The 12,979-nt window shown below is 31.2% G+C and overlaps 1 protein-coding gene across 3 annotated transcripts in view; it reads left to right on the plus strand.

Moving 5' to 3' along the window:
* ca (RCC1 and BTB domain containing protein claret) overlaps window positions 1–12,979 on the plus strand; it is a 142,637-nt gene that overhangs the window by 55,406 nt on the left and 74,252 nt on the right. For all 3 annotated transcript variants that reach the window (XR_012758598.1, XM_075380471.1, XM_075380472.1), the window contains exons 15-17: window positions 555–688; window positions 2,281–2,412; window positions 11,656–11,835. Coding sequence is in view for 2 of the 3 variants with exons in the window: in XM_075380471.1 (XP_075236586.1) it covers window positions 555–688; window positions 2,281–2,412; window positions 11,656–11,835 (446 nt within the window). In the remaining variant the exon portion in view is untranslated. The remainder of the gene's footprint in view (window positions 1–554; window positions 689–2,280; window positions 2,413–11,655; window positions 11,836–12,979) is intronic.

The following is a 12,979-nucleotide window of genomic DNA, read 5'->3' on the forward strand; positions in this document are numbered from 1 at the left end:
GGGGGTTTTCAGTTTTCCTGGTTAAAAAATACCTTTTAAGTTTTCCCATGATGACATGTGACAATTTTCATTTAATTGGTTTTTGTAATGTAGATTCTTGATTATCTTTACTAGTTTATAACCAACTGTTGCATTATAGAGAGAGCGACTGAAACTAATCTTGAAATTATTAAGTTAAATGAGAAATAGTAATGAACATACTACTTCGAAATTAAGATTCATAGTCCAAACTTTGAAAATTGTTATGCATTCTTAGTTTCTACAATGTTGATTAAATTTTTTAGAATCTGTTTAAAGCATATATTAAAGAAAAAGCTGGATATTATATAAAACAATAAAAGGAACTAATTTAAAATAATTGATATCAAGTTTCTCTTAAGGGGAGAGTGTGCTGAATTTAAATTGTGTGTTTTTGAACATTACAATGTCTGTAGAATCCAGACTGAAAAACTTTATTTTTTCATACTTGTTAAATACATTTATGTGAAAAACATTGTGGATAGCTCTTTTGTCATTTTTTATTAATATTATACATATATTTTCTTCTATTTCAGTGACTGATAATTTTTGGGAATGTTTGACTGATGAAATACTATGTGAATCCTATCTAATCAATCCTGACGTTGCCCGTGTCCATTTGGATTTTGTAAAATGTAAACTTCCATCATTAAATCAAGATATATTGGAGGTATATACTTTTTGTTTTTATTTTTAGATTATACAGCTTCATTTAATTTTTAAAACAGGGTATATTTTATATTATAACTTGAAATTTTGATTCTAGCCAACCAGTCCAGGATCTATGGTGTTAATAATTTGAATGACTTAAGTCATAATTACAATGACTATCAAAACCTAATTTTATAAATTTGATTACAGTTGAATTTGATTTTAGATCGAATAGCATTACTGAACAGATTATTAGTAACAATGCTAACTATTTATCCAGCTGACAGATACAGTAAATAGTTTTTAGCCCCTAGTAAGCTATTGATGTTCTATTTCATGTATTTTAGATGGATACATGCAAAATTAACTTCATCTATTTTAACAACAGTTATTTAATTACTTTTAATATTTTTTTTCAAAAAAAAATTCGAAGAAGTTGTTTGATAGTGGTGGAAGCAGTGACGTAATTATCTCTTTCAACAACAGAATAGAACAGTGTAAGAACAAGACAGACAATTATAATGTTATCTTACCTCAAGACGGTTGATAATTAACTGAGCAATGCTCACGTCCTGTTTTAACTTGACCTTTTGCTACATTCTGGCTGTTTGTGACATGGTCATCACCAAATAAATTTTCTGATTCTTATGAAATTTTGCAATAATATTCCTTGCTGTTAAATGGCATATGTGTTACAAATTTTCATACAATTTTGTGTCAAAATGGCATCCAATAAATTGCCATTAATGTAGATGTTGGAAACAACACAAATTGTTTTTTGTACATACTACTTTGAAAGTATTAATTTTGTTATGTATTATTAAAGATTTTGATAAGTATAAAGTATTTTTAAAGTAGACTGAATATATATTTATATATATATATATTTTTTTTTGTCTTTATGATATTGCTACATAAGTTTGAAGGTTGTGCGTGGGATATGAAAATGGAATTTTATAGTGAATGAAAAATGCCATGCCTGACCGGGATTCAAACCTGGAACTCCAGATGAAAAGCCGAGATGCTACCACTTCGCCAAGGAAATCGGCATGTATAGGAAGTACATCCTCAACAATTCATCAATCATATGATGTCTATTGTTCCTGGAAACAGATAATTACAATTTTTTTATTAAGACTATTTTTGGCACTGGCAAGTCTTTCCACAATTGCATTTTATACTTCATTTTAATTTTCATATTATTAATTCAGTTTCGTTGAGAACTTAAATTTTAAAATTCGGTTTGAAATGAGTAGAACTACTCAGTAATTTGTAGATGATGAAGACTGATGCTGATGATGACTACAATGATGAAAAATAACAACTGTACAAAATACACCACAAAAAATCAGTAGTTACAATTTATTAATTTTAATGGAATTTAAAGTAGCACATAACAAGCAAAACCTCAAACGAATTTAAAAAAGAAAAGATTCATGAATCATCATTTAACATAAATGAATTAAATTAAACCAGTGAAACGTTGATCTGTACTGACAGAAGCTTTTTGTTCAAGATGAGACAGATGAATGTAAAATTACTGTGTATACTTAGTAACTGAAAATGTTGTTATGTTACAATATGTATTAATAAAATGATTTTGTTTTTTAGAAATTTGTTACTTCATATGATCCATCACGGCCTTCTCTTCGTCCAATTCTTCGTAAGTGTATAAAGAGGATAATTTCATCAAATGAAAATGGAGATCTGCTCGTGCAACAGAATTATTTTGAAACTAATCAAGTGAGATAAAAGAAGTATATTTTGTTAACTAAATTAATTATTTGTATTTATGTATTAATTTATTAATATTTTTCTCCTTTATTATAAATTTTAAGTTTATTTAGTTTTATATTGTTAAGATATTCATTCTAATTCAGACCTTTATTAATAAGCAGTGACTATTCATGAATAATGTTTTTCAGTTTTGATGGTCTAATAGAAATCGTTCAATTATTGGTCAATGTTGTAGAAAGTATTGTGGAACATATAACAGCTTGCAGCAAAAGAAAGACAAGAAAATTTCAAAATATATTAGCTTAAAGGAAGAAATAAAGGAAATTTGGAAACAAAATCCACACCGGGAATCACCACAAGAAAATTTAAAGGCTACCTAAATAAACTGAAAATTTTAGAAAACACTCATGATGTTGATATGGCCATTTAAGTTTTCCTGACCCATTTTGCCCTTAACAGCTACTGAAAGAGGTGCTGATCTCTTTCAGAAGTCATTCCTTAGTTTGGCTCAACAGATACCACTCCAATATGGTTGCACTTTCGGTCCAGCTATTCTGTACCACTGAACACTCAAGCTCCCTCACATTGACAAGGTTTCATGATTCATCGAGGAGGTATTTTAATTTAAATAAGTAATACTTAGGAAATATAAATTTATATTTTGAAAGTATATTTTCACCATTATTAATATTGTTATTTTCTTATGTTTTTATTAAGAATTTATATATTTTTGTGCGAATGAAACTATACATCATCTTCATAATTAATATTTGAAACGGCCATCTAATTTTAATTTTTAAATAAGTTTTTATAAACTGTTTTTTTACTAATTTCAAATTTATTTGAATAACATTTTAGCAAATCTCTTTCTTTGTATTTTAGTAGAGATTAAATTGGAAAAGTGCATAAAAAGCGTAAAAAACAGATGAACTCATTACTTTTTTTTGTAAATAAACAAGCTAATTGAAGTTTCAGAAATAATTTTTATATACGAGTATTCTCTTGTATCTTACAATTTAAGTTTTGTATGTATTATTATTTTCATTCCCGGTCTCATATCTGGAAAGTACCCATCTTGACAGGGCTAGCCAAATCACGATTGGTTCACTGATTGTTTAGAAAGTGTCTTGACTATTCTGCATGTTTTTAACACTATGACTTTCCGGATTGTAGTATGAGTGTTTTCTAAAATTTTTAGTTTATTTATATAGCCTTTAAAGTTTCTTGTAGTGTTCCTGTTGCGAATGTAACTTTTGGTATTATAGTGCCTTGATTTTGTTTCCAGATTTCCTTTATTTCTTCCTTTAAGCTTATATATTTTGAAATCTTTCTTTTATTGCAGGTTGGAGTTGTTGGGTATGGATACTTCTATGAAATATGTGTTTTTATTCTTATCTATTAAAGTAATGTCTGGTGGTATATTGTCAGTTACAGTTTTTTTGGTGTGTAGTGTCCTTTCCCAGTATGGTTTTGCTGTTTCATTTGCTAGGTTTGATTCTGGAGTGTATTTGTAGTACAAAGTTTCTGTTTTAGTTTGTCGTGATTTGCTAGTGAATAATTCTTGCAGCTATATCATGCCTTTCTGTGTAGTGTGTGCCTGGCAGTATTTTACATTCTCTGGTAATATGGTCTATTGTTTTATTGGCTATGTGACATTTCCTGCATTTGTTGATCTGGTTTGTGGAGTCCCTGAGAATGTGTTTTCGGTAATTTCTTGTGGAGCTGATGTGGTCCTGAATTGCTAGTAGAAATCCTTTCGTTTCAGGAAAGAGTTCTGCTCTTTGTAGCCATTTGTAGGATAGCTCTATGTCTCTATGGGATTGTTGCATGATTTTCCTGTGTTTACCATGTTAGCACCTTTTGCGACCATCTCTGTAGTTTTTCTGTGTGGATGGTTAGTCTAGTATTATCTCTGTTTTCATGGTGCGGGTTGATCAGATTAAGTTGTGCAAGAGTTTTATCTGCTTGGGCTATCATTTGATAAAATGTGCTAGTTTTATTTAAAAAATATTTTTTGAGCCTGTGTATTTGGTTGTTGTGCAGAGTATGAAGATCAGTGAGCCCTCTTCTATTATCTTTCCTGTGTAAAGTTATTCTTTCTATGCAAGACTTTGAATGAAGGAATCTGCGTCTGGTCAACTCAGTCGATTCAATCTGTTGAAATCCTCAAAGTCTGTAACACATTCCATTTGATGATTCCAAAGGAATATGCTTGTAGCGGTATAGCCTAGGTGTTAATTACCTTGAATAGGTTTCTTGAGTGCAGCTTTAATTTCAATACACTGAGAAGAATATATTTATATTTTTTTTTTTAGTTGATTTTTAATCTGGCTGCAATTGATTTTTTTTCAATACCTAGGTATTTGTGTGTTTCCATCAGCTTCTCTTGACGTGCAGTGCAGCATTTTACATTTGTTAATATTGAATTCCATCTTCGTATCGTTGGTTATTTCTTCGGTTTTGTACAGAAGACCTATCATTTGCGTTGGTGTGGCTTCATCTCTTGAAAACGTAACTGTAATGAGTGTCATTTAGTGAGTTGAGATATAGGCAGAACCACGAAGCACTTAATGAATCACCTGGAAAATCCCTCTTTTTATATCACTTTTTCTTGTCTATATTTTTGTTGTAGTACACCAGTTTTATTATTATTATTATTATTAAAAATTTGTCATACAGTAATGAGGACAGCATTTTGATGAATCATTAGATTTGATTGAAATAAAATTCTGACAAATATTAGCAGAATTATAAAAAAAATGAATCAGTAAAAAATAGATGGCTGAATTATTTGATAATGCAGCATATATAAGCTTGTTAATGGAGTCTACCCGTTATTAAATAATAATTTATAATTTTCAGGGCACTATTAATTACTTTAATAATAAAAGCTACTTAAATGATTTATTTTTGTATTTATTATGTGCGTAAATGTTGGTTAATATCCTTGTATGCTTTTGTTTTTAAATGCATTATGATAAGCGATTTAAAACAAAATATTTATCTTTATAAACATAATCTAAGGATGAAATGATTCCGGAACCGATTTAAACTTTCTCCATACTTAATATCTCAATTAAGAAAATCGGTTTGCGCCTCCACGTTGGTTCGTCTGGATAACCAGTTAGAAACGTGGAGATTTCTACTGGTGAACTAAATCGGAATCACCTCTCTGGATCACATCCAGAATTGTAACTCGGGAATTTATTCCCACCCAAGGCTGACTTGCCTTTGAAAGTCAAATATGGAAGGTCTTTTAAGAAAAAATCCACCGTCTGGTAAATACCAGAGAAGGCTGCACTCGGATCCGGTGGGCAGCTGCTTAAAAGATAACAATGAATCGGAGCGTTTGGAAACACCCAAAAACAACACAACTTCAAAATTGAGGATAAGACACAAGCAAATAAACTACATTGCCACTCACAACATTAATTCTCTAACTCAACCCGGCAAACTAAAAACTCTAACAGACATAATGGACAAACAAAAAATCCTAATCGCAGGACTTCAAGAAATGAGAAACACCGATCGAGAGCCGTTTGAATCTCAGGGTTACAGAATTTACAAAGGAATCCCCGGGAAACGTGTGATGTAGAATTGCCCACAGTTTGGAACAGGATTTGCAATCAATCTTAAAATAATTGACTCAGTCGTAGAATTTAAGTCTTACTCCCCCAGGATTTCAACCTTAACCCTAAAATCAGCCAATAAATTCTACACCATAATAAATGTCCATGCTCCCACCAATGACAAAAACAATCTTAAAAAAGATAGAGAAGAGATGGACAAATTCTGGGAACTTCTTGACCAAACTGCAAACAACATAAATAAGACCCACACCAAGATTTTAATAGGGGACTTTAATGCCCAACTTGGTAAAGAATGAAGATATCGTGATATTATCGGAAAATGGCCTGCCCAGAAGAAAACTAACAAGAACGGCCAAAGACTTGTCGAATTTTGCAGAAACCATAATATGATCTCAAAATCCACCTATTTTATGAGAAAAACAAACAAATTGAAGACTTGGAAACACCCAGATTGGAAAAAAGGGGAATGGCAACTCGATCATGTTTGCATGGACCGGAATTATCACAAGCAGATTTATAATGTAAGTCTTGAGAGGAACAGATACTGGATCCGACCATTACTTAATTAAAGTTAAAGTAAAATTCACCCCTCATAAAAAGAAAAAATCCCAACCTAAAAACAAAAGAGCTTATGATCCACATAAATAAATAAACAATGCCATCTTTGAAGAAACAACAAAAAAAATCAAATTAACTAATAATTTAAAAGAACTGACATCCCAACTGAAAGAAATAGCTGAAGAACTAGCCCCTATAAACCCAAGAAAAAAACACCAATGGTGGAATGAAGAATGTGACAAAGCATTCAAAGACCGACACCGGGCTTGGATCAACCACCAAACCCAGAAAACTGAAGAATCTAACCATGAATTCACCAAACAAAGGAAAATAACTCAGAAAATTATAAGAGGAACCAAACGACAAGCCCAAAAAAACTTGATTCAGCAAATAGAAGAAAGTTCCAAGAAAACTAACTCCCGAGACTATTATAAAATTTTTGGCCAGGCTCTTCAAAGATATGAACCACCCACCCTTATGCTGAGAGGAAAAAAAGAAAATATGGCCCACACCAATAAAGAAAATGCTGAAATTTTGGCAGAAACCTTCAATAGACTCCTCAACTGTGACGACTCCCCAGAGCTTTTTGAGATTGACACTGAAACTCCAGTTAAAACTTCACCAATAAATATCAACCCACCAACAATTCAAGAAGTTCTCGCAGCCTTAAATGAAATAAAAAACTACAAAGCAAGCGGAGAAGACCAGCTTTTCGCAGAACTCTGGAAACATTCATCAGTTTATTCAGTCAAAACTTCCCTACATCTATGCCTCGTGAAAATATGGAATGAAGAAAAACTTCCGGAACACTGGACCACAGCCCTCATTCATCCATTACATAAAAAAGGGGATAAAACTAATCCAGAAATTACAGAGGCATATCTCTCCTGGATTGCACATACAAAATCCTGTCGAGAATCATATACAACCGATGCAAAGACCAACTTGAACTGGAACTTGGGGAATACCAAGGGGGATTTAGGCCATGGAGAGGTTGCCCGGAGCAAATAATATCCCTTAAACTTATGATGGACATATAAAAGACGGAAAAAACAACTAATAATCACCTTCGTCGACTTTAAAAGAGCCTATGATTGTGTACATCAACCATCCATGCTGAATATTCTGAGAAACCTGGGCCTTCACCCTAAACTCGTAAACATGATAAAATTAACTTTAACCGGTATCCAGTCCAGAGTGAAATTCAGAGGTGAACTCTCTCAACCCTTCTACATAAAAACTGGATTGAGGCAAGGAGACGGCCTCTCACCACTCCTTTTTAACTGCGCCCTCGAATTTGTCATGAGAAAATGGTATGAAATAAATCCCAAAAATATAAAAATGGGTACTAAGAAAAACTCCATCACGCTAAATTGCCTAGGATTTGCAGATGACCTCGCTCTTTTAGCAAATAATATTCAAGAAGCCAAAACATAAATCATGAGCCTTCAAAACCTAGCACAAAAGATAGGTTTTGGCCTTCATATCTCTTTCAAAAAAACTGAACTAATGGCCATAGATCCTCTGGTAATAGAGCACATTACGGTAAACAATCAGAAAATTAAAATAGTAAAACAATTTAAATATCTAGGGGAAATAATAACTTATAATTTAAATGAAAAAGTGACACGGCAAAACAGGACAAATAAAATGATTAAATCCCAAAAATTAACTCGGTCAACATATAACAAAAAATGCCTTTCGACTAAAACAGAACTTAAACATTATAAAACTGTAGTACAGCCAGTAGTCACCTACGGAAGCGAGACCCTTTTCAAAATCACTCAGAAAAACCGAATTGAAAAAATTCTGAAAATAGAGAGGAGAATTGTCAGAACGTGTATCGATAAAAAACACCAAAAAGAAGGCAGATGGTGGATTGTGCCAAATGAGGTGGTGTATAGAGAAACAGAGCCTGTTACTGATACTATGCGAAAAAAAAGAATCTCTTTCTTTGGTCATCTCATAAGGACACCGGAAACAAGACTGTCAAGAAATATCATTGAAAAGCTTTGGTTCCAAAAGCTAGAAGTAGGATGGATCAAAGAAATTAGAGAAGATATGAAAGAATTGGGAATTTCCCTGACTGACCTACAGAATAAAACTGGAAAAATTACAAAGCTAAAAGACAAAAGCATTAGATTTAAAAAAAAGACAGACAAACAACAAAATACAACGAAGAGGGTGTTTATGGATGAAGAAAAGAAAGCAAGATCTGAACGGATGAAGAAATACTGGGTAGCTCAGAAGAGTAATATAACACGCTTTTCTCAGAAAAGATCCAACTAAAATTGACTTAAGTGGTCCCATGTTGGCCGTAAAAGCATAATAATAAAAAAAATAATAATAAACATAATCTAAATATTCAACTATAAAAAAATTAAATATAATTTAAATGCTTTTCTTTTTGAAGTGACTATAATTTTTTCTGTGCAATTATTTTTGGGACAAAAGATGTTCTCAATGTTGTGCCTTGTGGAGATGGTAGTTGTCAATCTTGAAAATGAAGCTTTACATATTATGTCTTTTTTGGGGTGAATTGGTTACATTGAATTGAAGATTACTTGATGAATATACAAAATATAAACTTCAATATTTGAATCATGGTATACATGAAGCAGGAATTACAATTGTTGAATGAAGGTTTATAGTTTGCAGAAAGGGACAGATAAATAATGTGTGGGTGGTTTTTATTAAGATTTCTAAGTTCATACTGTATGGCTTTATTAAAAAAAAAACTAACATTTTCTTTCAAAAATATATATAACTAAAAATTTACTTATTTACTTCATATTTTTATTTGCAAAGATAACATTGGTTAACCTTTTCAGGTTTTTAGATCATTATATACAGAATGATTCAGGAGGATAGGGCAATACTTTGATACTTTTATTTTAGAGGCTAAAAATAAAAAAAAGTTTGTATAAACATAGGTCTGAAAACGCTTCGTTAGCAAGTTATAAAAGATTTCGGCCAATTTTCAGTTCCTCCGGGTAAATTAAGGCTTTCTGAAATTCTGGGAAGGTCCAGTTAAAAGGGCAAATTCAATTGTTTCTTATGGTTTTTGAGTTTGGAAATCGAAAAAAATAGGTCCCAGAACTGTATCTCTCTTAGTTTCTAAGATATCACTTGTAAAACGCCAAAAATAGAGTCAAAACACACATTTTTTACCTTTGGCGTACAATAACGTTGTTAAATTGGCAATAAATCATACATTTTTTTAAACGTAAATTGCAGAGAATTTAATTATAAGAAGATTGATGTAAATAATGTCAACAGAAAACAAATGAAAAATTTTAAACATGTCGACTCTTATTAGCAACAAAACCAACAAAAACTTTGAAGAAAATGTTACAAAAAAAGAAAACAGATGTGTCTAGTAGGTACAATGATTTTAGACCTACGGAAAAGAAGTTGGCAACACTGATTTTATTCATCACCATTTGTTTAAATACTACTCATTGTTGTCAGTTAATTGTGATAATGTGTTAAATAACCTTTCGCTGATCAATCGTGTTTGCAGTATTACGTCGAATTCTTATCGTAAAAATTTCAGAAAACTGTTAAAAAGTGTAATTTTGTATTCATTTTACAGTGCATAAAAATATTGCTGGAAAATATCCCCTTAGCAAAACGAATTGAAATGTATTACAAAGTTGATGGAGCTCCTACAAATTTCACTAATGAAGTAAGGCAATGTCTTCATGAAAAGTTTGCTGGTAAATGGATAGGACGTGGAGGGCCGGTTAATTGGCCACTGAGATCCCCAGACCTCACTCCCTTGGATTATTGTTTGTGGGAAGGTTGAAAAATGAGGTTTACAAGCAAAAAGTAGACACATGCGATGAACTGATTGCTCGCATTCTCAATGCTGCAGCTATAATCAAGGAACGCAAAGATACTGTTAGACTGGCAACACAAAATCTAGGACAACGCGTTGAAAAGTGCATTGAACACAACGGTGGCATTTTTGAAAGTTATTAAACCACATGAAATACTACTTGTAAACAGCATTTTATCATTATCATAAAAAAACAGTAAGTATTCTTTCTTCCTCCAGTTATTTTCTACTGTACATAACGAACAAGTTTTTTCAATCTGTTAAAAATTAATGTTTTGTTGTTAATAAAAGTCGACGTGTTTAAAATTTTATTTGTTTTCTGTTGACATTATTTATATCAATCTTCTTATAATTAAATTCTCTACAATTTACGTTTAAAAAATGTATGATTTATTGCCAATTTAACAACGTTATTGTACGTCAAACGTAAAAAAAATGTGTTTTTTGGCGTTTTACACGGGATATCTTAGAACTAAGAGAGATACAGTTCTGGGACCTATCTTTTTCGATTTCCCAGCAAAAAAACCATAAGAAACAATTGAATTTGCCCCTTAATTGGACCTTCCCAGAATTTCAGAAAGCCTTAATTTACCCGGAGGAACTGAAACTCGGGCGAAATATTTCATTCTGTTTAACTCGCTAACGAAGTGTTTTCGGACCTATGTTTATATGAATTATTTTCTTATTTTTAGCCTCTAGAATGAGTTGTCAAAGTATTACCCTAAACTCCTGAATCATTCTGTATATTCTATTCCTGTTGTTATGTAATCCCTGTAGGATTGCTGCAAAATGCTTGTCAATCTTAGATAGGATTTCAGCTTAGATATGTAAGGAGATTTTTGGAAAAATTTGATATAGTAGCTATTTATAAAAGTTTTTTATCGTGCATGAAATGAAAAAAAAAAAATCATTGTACAATAGTTGAGCATTAAATCTAGAAAAGTTATGTGTGCATAGAAAGTTTAATTATGAAATTTTGGTAAATCCTTCCTCTTGACTTTTAACTGTTTCTTCAAGAAAAAGCAATGTTTAATATATTTTTAATTGACCTTGTATAACAATTTTTTTTTTCATTACCGGTTAAAAATTTATTTTTTTTATAAGAATTGCACAAAATAGAGTAATATATGTAGCAATATATCTTACTTTATTGATAACGGATAAAATAACATTTAACGTAAATATTTATTGTTTATTTAACTTGCTTTTCTGCGTTACAATTTATGTTATTTTAAAGTAATTTACTTATTCATGTTCTAGAGCGCTGATGATTCATTTCCGTTTCATGAATGGTTAACTACTTATTTTATGGCATGTTTATACCTCGCACAACAAAGATTTTGTTCTCAGAATTCTCCTTTATCATTGTTAATTGCTGTTTCACCTGATATTGAAAACGATCAGTCATCTAAAAGCCCAAAAGATTCTGAAGAAGAAAAGGTATGTATCATTCAAATTACTGTATTTTTTCAAATTTAGAATAATATAAATTTTTTTCTTATATTTCGTATAAGAATTAATAAAGTACTGTTTGTGCACTTGGTATTGGACTAAAAGGGGAAAAACTGTTGAATGGGTAAAGTAGAAGTATTTTAAATTCTAAAAAATAAACAAAGTTAGACAAACTAAAGTACGTAGTAATGAATTTAGGCTAATTTAAATTAAAACTGATAATTTTATATTTAGGTGTAGAGAGAGAAAAAATTTATTCATCTAAAAAATGCTGTTTATTTTTTAAAAGTTTAATACTCTTGTTAGCATGTTTATTCGTATCAGTTTAATCTTCTACTTAATGTTACATTTCAGTGCTTCCAAAGGTAAAAGTTTGTTTACATACACTTTAAACTTCAAATATTTTTATCAATATAATCTAATGTTGTTAGTTTTGTGACCGTAGTGGCTTTATACATTGAGATAAGATGACAAGGAAATATGTCTTGTAAAACTTTCATTAAATTCTGTGCAATATGATTCTGTTTGAACGATGAGATCTTATCTGCAACTAGTCATTCTATTCTAATAAGGAAAAAATTGTTTGGCATATCAATGTACTGCCAACTTGTTACTGTTAATTATTTGGTTATCCTAAAAAAAAAGTATGGCTATAGGAACCGAAATGATGAAATATTACACCAATCTGTTAGTATTTCACTGATGTGAGACAGTTTGAGTATCAACATTGGCTGATTTTTGGGCTATATATGATAATTTTGCTGCCTGATATGAACCTCTGACTTTGTTCAGCCCTTGAAACCATTCATAAAATTCATCCCTTTTCATTGGAAAACAATTCCTGTATTTTCCATATTTTTCTGTATTTTCTACGTATTGTAGGCGCTTTTAACCTTAATACTAGAAACCCTTAATCTTTTTTTAAAATTCAATGTGCTGTATGATCTGAGAAGTTTAAATGTTTTACTGAATGACATTGTCTTTAAACCACCAGTTGTTTGACATGTTCAGTATTCTTCACTGTACGAACAGTCTATTTGTTCATTTTGTGTGCTTCCTTTTGCTCAAACATTTTGGAGTTTTCTAGAATTATAGTATCTAATTTTTTTTCAGTAAATAGATTTGAGTATTC

This window comes from Lycorma delicatula, chromosome 12 (genome assembly GCF_047948215.1).
Source record: "Lycorma delicatula isolate Av1 chromosome 12, ASM4794821v1, whole genome shotgun sequence".
Taxonomy (NCBI): Eukaryota; Metazoa; Arthropoda; class Insecta; order Hemiptera; family Fulgoridae; genus Lycorma; species Lycorma delicatula.